Below are 10,966 nucleotides of genomic sequence, written 5' to 3'. Positions count from 1 at the left end.
GTGATATGCTGAATTTAGTAGTGTGTTTCTGCGCTTTTCCAGAATGGAATTAAATTTTCCTCGATCCCATGCTCTCAGCCAATAGCAGGCGAGCGTGGGCGTGGCCGGACGCTGAGCGTGTTCCGTGTGGAAAGTTAGCCGGTCCGGGTGCAAAGTTTCAGCCGTCTGCAGACGGGCGACAGAAGACGGGTATTATAACCAGACCGAACCCCGGTCCCCAGCTCTCATTACACCCGGATCAACGCATCGCTTACAGTCTGTCGGTCGGAACTAGTTCGGTTATGGGATATTGACTCAAAAGAGGACCGTGTTCATTTAAAGCTTTGTTTTGTGCTCTGCTATCGGTGAAATCATGGCCTGCGCGCCGAACCGGGTTCGCCTGCTGTGCATGCTGTCGCTCACCTTCGGCTTTTTCATTGTAGAGGTGGTGGTAAGCCGAATAACGTCCTCTCTAGCGATGCTGTCGGACTCCTTTCATATGCTGTCGGACGTGATCGCGCTGGTCGTAGCTCTGGTAGCGGTGCGTTTCGCTGAGCAGACCCAGTCTACCAACAAGAACACGTTCGGCTGGATCCGGGCCGAGGTGATAGGCGCGCTGGTCAACGCCGTTTTCCTCACCGCGCTTTGCTTTACCATTATTCTGGAGGCCATCGAGCGCTTCACAGAGCCCCATGAAATCGAGCAACCCGATGTGGTGATTGGGGTGGGGGCTGCAGGGCTGCTGGTCAACCTGCTGGGGCTCTGTCTCTTTCACGGGCATGCCGGAGGCGGCGGACACGGCCATTCACACGGAGGACATGGCCACAGTCACGGGGGACACAAAAAACACAAGAACGGGAAGGTCCGCCGATCTGAGACGCTGGAGGATAGTCGGTCCACGGGCGAGGAGACCAATAATCTGGTCGGGAATCACAACAACAGCCCGAATGGCGTTAATCCGGACCGGAGGAGAGCCGGTAAATCGGGTTTGTTCTCATTAAAATTGATTCATAGTATAACGTTAGATATATAACGTTAGTGTTCTGGATACCATAAATGCAATACAAACGAGGTCAGGCGTGTGTCATTAAGATTAAAGTCGGATGTTCAGGTTTTTTTTTTTTTTTTTTTTTTTTTTTGTGAAACGTGTGCAAAACTTTCTTGTTAGGGCTTTTGTTTCTCGTTTGGCATGTTTGTTAACCTGCAACCACTAGCAACAAACCCAATATGTTAAAAATAGATGGTTCACCCCAAAATGGAAATTGTCATTTACTCACCCCCATGTCGTTCCAAACTTGTTTGTATTTCTTCTCTGTAGCTTAGAAAAAGATATTATGAGAATTTGTAACAGCTTTTAGATTTTTTTTTTTTTTTTTTGAATTTACACTGTAAGAAAATGCTTTCTTTAATATGCCCAATAACTAAGTATTTTAATTTTTAACTGGTTTGACGATTTCTGCTTCTCTCACTTAAAAATAATTGTTGATATTTAACCGCTGGTTATTTATCCTGAAAGCATTTTTATTTGACATTTCCTTTATATTTCGTTGGTTTAAAAATGTCTCCTTTCAGATGAGAACAATCACATTTAACAATAGCGACAGTCATGATTATTAAAGGGTTAGTTCACCCAAAAATTCTGTCATTAATTACTCACCCTCATGTCGTTCCAAACCCGTAAGACCTTCGTTCATCTTCGGAACACAAATTAAAATATTTTTGATGAAATCCGAGAGCTCTCTTACTCCATAGACAACAATTTAACCACCACTGTCAAGGCCAAGAAAGGTACTAAAGACATTGCTAAAATAGTCCACGTGACTGCAGTGGTTCAACCTTAATTTTATGAAGAATACTTTTGTGCACAAAAACAAAACAAAAAAATAATGTTCAGCAATGCCCTCTCTTCTGTGTCATTCTCTTACTCTGTCTACGTCAGAATGCTGACTCATTATTAGCCGGCTCCTGCATCAGCATCACACGCATGCATCGTGCTGCTCACGTGAACTCAGTATCGGCCTTTATTTTTGTTTTTGCACACACAAGCATTCTCGTCGCTTCAAAAATTAAGGTTGAACCACTGCAGTCACGTTGACGTTTTAAACAATGTCTTTAGTACCTTTCTTGAAAGTGGTGGTTAAATTGCTGTCTATGGAGGAGTCAGATACTTCTCGGATTTCATCAAAAATATCTTAATTTGTGTTCCAAAGATGAACAAAGGTCTTACGGGTGTGGAACGACATGCATTGTCAGTCTTTGGTCTTCCTCTTGTACAAGAAAGCAACATTGGAGGCAAAATATAAGGAGACATAATAAGAACAATTGTTACTTCTGTTTTCCTTGTACACTGGTTCGTGAAACTAAATAGCCAATCAGAGTGATCTCTCTCGCCAATGCCAATTCAACACGCTTAATCGGCTGAAAAGCCGCAGATGGGGTCAGACTAGTGCAAACAGTGCAGAACACTGCAAAAACTGGGTAGACAAATGCTCAACAACAGTCCTCCATTGGCTGACCATTGGCATGGGCCTTAGAGGGTTTTTTTTTTTCTTCCCTGTTGCTTGACTTTATCATCACTCACTGTTTATTCATATGATTAATCTGTGTTTGTAAGCAACAATCAAGCTTGAGCTTTTGTATAATTAGGTTAAATGTATCTTGTTTCCATGGATTCACAACAATGGGATGGCCTGCAGCTCACTCCTAGCGAAGATCATGTGCAAACACTTTATTTTTGTGCTTTTATCTGTTTTCATCAGATAAGCAGAACTAGATTCCCTCAAGAAAAGCAAATTATTCCAAAGCTGAAACAGTCACTTTGCTTATTTGGAGGAATTTCAACCAAGGCCTTGTCTGCTTGGTTGTTTAAGACAGCACAGATGAGAGATGAACAGATGGGTTACATTGCCCACAGGACTCAGTGAATCATCAGCTCACTGAAAATATGTTATATTAATGAACAGAATGTCCAGAACTGAAGACTTAGTGCAGTGTTTCCCAATCCTGGAGTACCCCCAGGGCCCCAGCACTGCACATTTTAGATATCTTCCTAATCAAACACACCTGATTCAACTCAGCAGCTCGTTAGTAAAGACTACAAGTACTCAAATACGTGTGTTAGAGAAGAAATTCATCAAAAATGTGCAGTGATGGGGTACTTTAGGACCAGGGTTGGGAACCACTGCTTTACGGCCTAATTTAGAACAAAATCAGGCCAAAATGAAGCTTGTTTGGAGTTCGTTTCGGATGTTCAAATCAGCTTGCTAAAGCTGACTTTCCGGAAAAGGTTCTATGTATAGTGCTATATAAATAAACGTGACTTTACTTGACTGGAGTGCCGAATTGAAGAGCTTGTGCAAACATCCCCAATTGCTATGATCAGATGCTTTCTTAAAGGGTTAATTCACCCAAAAATGAAAGTTCTGTCATTAATTATTCACACATGTTGTTCCAAACCCGTAAGACCTTCGTTCATCTTCGGAACACAAATTAAGATATTTTTGATGAAATCCGAGAGCTCTCTGACTCCTTCATTAAAGACATCGTAAAAGTAGTCCACGTGACTACAGTGGTTGAACCTTAATTTTATTAATCCAAGAGAGTACTTTTTGTGCGCAAAAACAAAAATAATGACTTTATTCAACAATTTCTTCTCTGCCACGTCAGTCTCTTACACAGTTGACGTAGTGAACGCAGTGCAGCGCTTCCGTGTTCTACGTCAGAACGGTGACTCATTATTGGCCGGCTCCTGCGTCAGCATCACGCGCATGCATCATGGTGTTCACGTGTACAGCACCGGCCAATACTGAGCTGGCATTCGGACATAGAACATGTGTGTAATTAATGAAAGAATTTTAATTTTTGGGTGAACTAACCCTTTAACTGCGGTTTCTCACTGCTGTTTTAGTTTTTTGTTATTGTGAGGAAAGCGCGGAGCACATATTTACATATGCATCGCTCTCAGCAATGTGGGTGGTGTCGGGATGTTCACTGATAGTATACCACTGCAAAGGTTTTTCTAACTGTTATTTACCCCTAATGAAGAACGAAAAAAAAATGTATATGAGGAAATAAGAGTTATAGGGGTGAGTATAGGGGGCCTTTAGTGTATTTTGAAAATCCATTGTAAGGCTTTTGGAACAATGTTACATTGATTGTCACACCAAGGACTATAACTATAACTTCTTTGAGAATAGGGAAGACACCACAGCTATAACAAAAATGACATGAAGGATCAATATCGTTGGAGTCAGTTTCAGCTGATGAATAATAAAATGATAAAAAAAAAGAAGAAAAAAACATTGGCAGCCAGTCGGAATCCACACAATTTTAAAGAGCACAAGCATTTAGAGTGACAGATGGCTTAACTGCACGGCTATAATAAACAAAACATTATTGTGCATTGGTGTGGATGCTAATAATTATCTTTGTAGTTATCATTCTTGAATGAGCCTTTACTTTCTGCTGTGGAACACTGCTTTTGTCCATATATTGAAAGTCAATTGGACCCCATTGACATTAATTAAGTTGGTAAGAACTTTCTTTTGTTTTCCGTGGAAGAAAATAAATTGTACAAATTTAAATGATGTTGGTGAGTAATTGATGGCATAATTTTCATTTTTTGATGGACTGTCTCTTCAAGCAATATCGCATTATACTGATTATCAGCACAGATTAAAAAACGGTCTGGAGTATGTGAGTGGATTCGAGCAACATTAGTTAACCCTCCCACTTAATGTGTTCTGTAATCACTCTGCTTCAGCTACAATTTCAGTTTTCCATTTTTCCACTTGTTCCACGCTCATTGGTGAGAGAGAGATACTTTGAGTGAGAGAAAATGCACTTTCAAAAAAAAAAAAACGCTCCTCGCTCCAGGAAAAAAAAAAAAAAAAAAACGTAAATCCACACTGCATTCCACTTCCACCCCTCACTGCTCCTATACTGTTGTCTGGAATGCTGTGAACACAAATGAACAGAGTTGTGTAAATCGTGATTGTGATAGGGTCCCAAGCAGTCACAAAGAGATTCACACCATGATGTAAGAACCGGAGCGACTTTGTAGTCCAAAAAGGTGTTTATTAAAGCAAATGTGCAAATAAATATGGTTAAGGGAAATAAAACAAGTTATCAATAAAAACAGTCTAAAAACTAGAACTGTTATGTACTACAACAGTACAAACTCTCCTATTCATCTGAGGAAAGAGTTTCAGTGTGCTGAAGCAGTGCTTCTATGACCTAGTTCCAATGTTGGGGGTGACGCATTACAAGTAACACGAGTTATGTAATCAGATTACTTTTTTCAAGTAACTAGTAAAGTAACACATTACTTTTGAATTTACAACAAAATATCTGAGTTACTTTTCAAATAAGTAACGAGTTACTTTGTTTTCCAATGTATTGACTCACAGCTCTCTTGTCCCCATGTTGAGAGAAATCAGAAGTGCAGAGGCGTTGTGTGCGCTGTGTAAACATGATGGTTATTCTAGACTAGTTCTAGACTAAATGTGAGCATACATTTACTCATTTACTTCTCCTGCATCTATTCTTCTGTATTCCAGAATGGCAGCACAGCTGAAAGGCTTGTTTATTTTAACTGCGCCCTCTACTGTACAGGCGTGAATGTGCATTTCCTTCAGCCTGAGGCTTATTCATTTCACTTTTGGTGTGAAACGGCCTTTACATTCGCCAAAAATATAACTTTTTTGTTATGAAAACAAACAAACAAGCCAGCCCTGATGAGAAATAGTAAGGCAAAAGTAATGTAATGCATTACTTTCCATAAAAAGTAACTAACGCAATTAGATACTTTTTAAGGGAGTAATGCAATATTGTAATGCATTACTTTTGAAAGTAACTTTCCTCAACACTGCCTAGTTCACATTCTCTCAAAAAATATGATCAGTCTTTCAATCCTTCCTTCCACTAATGACGGCTGCCTTAAATACACATTTCCCCGCTTACTAATTGGAGCGTATCATTTTTTTTTTTTAAATTACCGCTTGCTTCACCATATGATTAATAAATAAATACATTGATTGAGATGATTAAGAACAAGCGTTAAAACAAATCAATAAGTACAGTAAATAGGATGGATACATTTGCACAAACATTTCCACAAATAGCTCAAATGAGCGCTCCCATGCAGTTCACGCTCTCTTTAAGGCCACGCCCACTCAGCTAAAACAGGAAATATAAAACAGCAAACCCGACGTAAATATTATAAAATGACTACAATGTCCAAAAAAAAAAAAAATTAAAATCCCTGTAAAATTTACGGTAAAAAAAACTGCAGCTGTGGTTGCCAGAACTTTACCGTAAAAAATACGGTAGCAACATTTTAGGTTTTACGGGATAGCGCTTGTAATAATTACGGTTCATAACTGTTTATTTTACACACTGTAAAAAAATTCCATTAAATTTACGGTAAAAAACCCAGCAGCTGTGGTTGCCAGAAATTTACCGTAAAAAAATACAGTAGCAACATTTTAGGTTTTACAGATTTAACTTAAATTTACAGTAAAAGAAATGTATTTCATCAACCGATATAATGTTAATTTACCAACCTACTGAAGTACTATCTGTTTTGTACCTTTGTAATACACTGACAACCACCAAACACAGTAGTGATGAGAGTCACATTGTGAACCAAAGCTCATCACAGGCAGCTTTTCCAAAAGCTGAGAAGGACAATACTAATATATAGAAGGTGCACACAGTGTCATTCACACAAACACTGAACACCATCATGGTAACACATGAAATTAAAAAAAAAAAAAAAAAAATGCAATAAACATTAATTTAACAACATTAGATGTAACACAAAAACCCTAATGTACATAACTGGTTAGAAAAAACTAAGAAGAAACAGTTATTTCACCGAAAATACATCAAAAGTGAAGTGTCACACAGGGAATTGTGGGAATGTGAATTTACGGTTTTTTCCAAAAACTGTAAATTTAACGGTATTTTACTGTAAAATTACATTAAATGTACGGTTAGATCTATTACAGTTATTCACCGTATATAGTACGAAAAGTTTCTGTAAATCAATTAACTGTTTTTCACCGTAGCATTTTTACAGTCTTTTACCGTTAAAATTACAATCATTTTTTGTAGGAACAGTAAGAACACGTAACAAGTAAACAAGTAAAAACAGTGATGAAAGACAACTTCTAGGTCTCTCCATCAAAGTGACAAATTCCAGTGCTTTTATACTATATTTCAGCATGCTGTTAGGCCAGTAAAATTAGAGGAACACCAAAAGTTGGTGTCAACGCCCACATTTCCTCAAATTTATTTTGCAATAGTTGGAATTGCAGAAATTCAGTTAAATGGAACAAAGCATAACTGCTGTTTTTTCAAATAAAATCTTCCAGAACTCCTATTTTGTCATGTACAAATTCCTTGAATTTTCACACTTGCTTTCTTTCTCCTCTGTAGAGATGTGTCATAGCGACAACCTGGATTTGCAAATTAATGGCAGTGCTCCATATGAAGAGTTTGAGAACGGACACGACTCGGCATCCCAGCTCAACATGCGGGGTGTTTTCCTGCATGTCCTGGGAGATGCTCTTGGCTCAGTCATTGTGGTGATCAATGCCATCATCTTTTTATTTGTATGGAAGCCATGCAAGCCGGGCACTGTCTGTGAGAACCCTTGTGTGGGCCAACATTGCGCAGCCCACTTGTTCAATGTTAGTAGTGCTAGTAATAATGGCACAAACGTAGCGGGACCCTGCTGGGTGCTCTATCTCGACCCCACGCTCTGTATCATTATGGTCTGCATCCTCCTCTACACCACATACCCATTGCTGAAGGAGTCTGCACTTATCCTGCTACAGACCGTGCCCAAGCAAATCGACATACATAAGCTCAACTCTCGCCTGCGGGACTTGGAGGGTGTGCTGGCGGTGCACGAGCTGCACATCTGGCAGCTGGCAGGCAGTCGCATTATTGCCACCGCGCACATCAAATGCCATGACCCCACATCCTACATGGATGTAGCCAAGCGTATCAAGGACTTTTTCCATGATGAGGGCATCCACGCCACGACCATTCAACCGGAATTCGTAACTATGAACTCAGAGTCTCGAGCTTCGCTCTGCGAGCTCTCCTGTAGAACGCAGTGTGCCCCAAAGCTCTGCTGTGGCGCCGCTGATACCGTGAAGCCTCCCGATGGAGCTTTAGAGCCGAAGAAACCGTGTGAATCCAGGACCCCAACGGTACCTAGTGCTTCTGCTACATCTCTAGAGATCATCAGCGAATCTGTGGAGGACACAAGCAGACCAGAATCCATTGTGATCATCACTAGGGAGGTGGAATCATCATTGTGAGCAAGAAGCAGGTTAGACTGAGAACATTCTGTTCTGTTAAGGGTACCAATGTGTTTTGCATCAGCTGACTGATTCCTACCATGCTGTGAGAAGAACTGAGCCCAAATGCACTCATTCATGACAACACACACCACACAGCCCTATATCTCAGATATACCACACCATCATACAGACAATATAAATAGGCTGAAGAGCAAGGCTGGCCTCCTCTGCATGTGTGTTTACCGCATCGTCTGATTGGTGTGTCCGTGCCAAAGCTTCTCTTCATACAGGACGTCAGACACTTGTGTCCTTCCTGTGGATGTAATGCAACGACATGCAATTTTACCATTCAGCCTGCTGGACCAATTAGAAATTTCTGGACCAGTTATGTTCTTTTTTTCTCTTCTACCCATCTGTTCTATGTTTTATCCTTCACACTTTATATTGTTTTTCTTAGTCAACCTTTCAATTTTGTGAGAGATGTAATAATTTATGTATTTAAGTTATTGGTAATTAAGTATTATTTTTTGCAAAGAGCTTTTTGTAAGATTTAGATTTGGTAATATTAGAGGTAAAAAGTTTTTTTTTCTTCTTCTTTCAAGACAAATGATCTATGCTTTAACTCAGAGTATTTTTAGATGTGATGTTTTTTAAAAATTGCTGTTCAATCTTTTACTCTTTTTAGACTATCTGTTTTATTAGACATCAGATGTTTCGACAGTACTTCACCATGCCTGTATTTCAAACTGCTGTGTTATAGCACTGAATCTAGTCAGTGTAGGAACTAGACAACTTCTATTGTTGTTTTTATACAAGCTGATGCCTTGTTTGTTCTGTTGTTCTGTCAATCAAAACATGGTTGAAATGCTGTAAAGGAAAAAAAAGGTTTTTTTTGTTTTTTTTTTGTGGGACTGCTAGAGGAGGACTGATGTTTTGTCCATGCTGTCGTAAAACTGAAGGGACCTCCTCAGATTTGTGGAAAACATTTGGCAACTGTGCATGACCAAATACAATTGTGGTTATACAAAAAGCTTTGAGAAACCAAGCAACATTGTAAACCAAAAGACAAGGAAGTTGCTTTCTGAAATACAGAGGGAGTAGGCACGTAGGTTTGGGTTAAACACATCATTTGGGATATTGCACAATCTACTCAGTGGCCTTCATTGGGGGGAAAAACATAGAATATCAACACCTCACAACACTATTTAAATCTGCCATCTTTAGCATTTGGTGAAAATATGCAATTTGTGAAAACACAGAAATGTACTAGTCTTTATTATTAGTTTAGTGGCTTTCTAAGAAGTCTGTAGAGGGAAGATGAGCTCATTGTAAATGTGCAGATGGAGTGTTTGTATCACTGAGGATTTTAGTACCATGCCAGCTGAAATGTTTTTGATATATTTCTGTTAAATGTGTCATTGTGAATTAAACATGCTTGTTTGGTACTGTTCAATTCTATTTGTCACTGTTTATTTTATTTGAATAAATAATTAATAGAACAAGATACTAAAACATCTTACAATTAATAGAACATTATAATTTAGGCCAAGAGAACTTTAAAGGCTGGCCAAGATAAAATATGTAAATGTTAAAGAGCAGTGGGCCCAGCATTGATCCCTGGGGGACACCAGACTTAATTTCAGCCTTAAATCCACCAAGAGATACAGAGTGACAGCGATCAGAGATAAACCCGTTTTAAAAAAAAAAAAGTTCTAATGCTGACCACATTTGGAAACAAAATCGATGGTTATCAGGTTAGAGCTCAGTTTAGTAGTGATGTAAGAAAGATATGCTTGCTTTGCTTCCACAACTCTTCACAAGTCTAGTCTAGAGGTAAATTATTCCATACTGTAATGTGAGAATTTAGACGTTAACATGGGGTCCACCAATTATTATTTGATTGGACTATTTTTATAAAAATAATAATAATGAAAATGTGATAAAAATACAGTATTAGGTTCAACTAACGCTAAATGTTTCATTGAACCTTCAACATTAAGTATATAAAGTAAATTTATGATATTTTAATGTAAAATTAAATAAAATAGCATATAACATTTGGCAATTCAGAATGACTTGCTAATTGTAAAGTTCTAACATCATCCTCCTGACAATTCGACTCAATTGCTGTCAGATGCACTATGACTCATTTACTCTGTAACATTCCAGTTGGTAAATATATAGCAATATTAACAAAGACTTCAGCCTGGCTTGATTCTGTCATTGTTTGCTGTAACTGCTGACAACTCTTGGTCTTGACAAACCTTGCCACCCCTTGCACCTTCAGGATCTATTTACTAAGTGGCCTGCACACGTTGGATATCTGGATGGTGGAAGATTGGCTAAACACTCAAATTGATAGGCCAATATGACTATTTACCTAGAAATATTATATTGTAAAAACAGTTTCTATGAAGACGTCTGTGATAACATTTTGTCTCAGAATTGATGTTACATTCCAGCTTCCACTTTTTCCACAACAGTTTCATTTCTACAATGGCGTTTCTTGTGGGCCACTAACTTTCACTTTTCACTGATATCCTTGAAAAGCTTGTGAAATGGAAAGCTAAATAGTATTGCCTAATTTTGTAATAACTTTAAAGATAAACACTTGATAAAGTCTAAGGTCTATGGTTAAACAGACCTTTAGCGAAACACTGTTTTGAGGAAAT

At 38.8% G+C, this 10,966-nt stretch overlaps 1 protein-coding gene and 1 long non-coding RNA gene across 4 annotated transcripts in view; one reads left to right on the top strand and one right to left on the bottom strand.

Moving 5' to 3' along the window:
- LOC127502286 (uncharacterized) overlaps positions 1-7,413 on the bottom strand; it is a 48,942-nt gene extending 41,529 nt beyond the window's left edge. For both annotated transcript variants that reach the window (XR_007926810.1, XR_007926811.1), the window contains exon 1: positions 1,637-7,413. This is a non-coding gene — a long non-coding RNA (uncharacterized LOC127502286). The remainder of the gene's footprint in view (positions 1-1,636) is intronic.
- On the top strand, positions 79-9,747 carry slc30a1a (solute carrier family 30 member 1a). Of its 2 annotated transcripts, none has more exons than XM_051875090.1 (2): positions 79-956; positions 7,420-9,747. In XM_051875090.1, exons 1-2 carry the CDS (start codon positions 353-355, stop codon positions 8,310-8,312), a joined length of 1,497 nt encoding a protein of 498 aa, XP_051731050.1. In that variant the 5' UTR covers positions 79-352; the 3' UTR covers positions 8,313-9,747. The 2 variants fall into 2 exon arrangements, with proteins under 2 accessions (XP_051731050.1, XP_051731049.1); XM_051875089.1 differs by having other exon boundaries at positions 79-965.
- The last annotated feature ends 1,219 nt before the right edge of the window (positions 9,748-10,966 follow it).

Source organism: Ctenopharyngodon idella, chromosome 20, assembly GCF_019924925.1.
Source record: "Ctenopharyngodon idella isolate HZGC_01 chromosome 20, HZGC01, whole genome shotgun sequence".
Taxonomy (NCBI): domain Eukaryota; kingdom Metazoa; phylum Chordata; class Actinopteri; order Cypriniformes; family Xenocyprididae; genus Ctenopharyngodon; species Ctenopharyngodon idella.
This window is presented reverse-complemented; position numbering and strand designations above follow the sequence as displayed.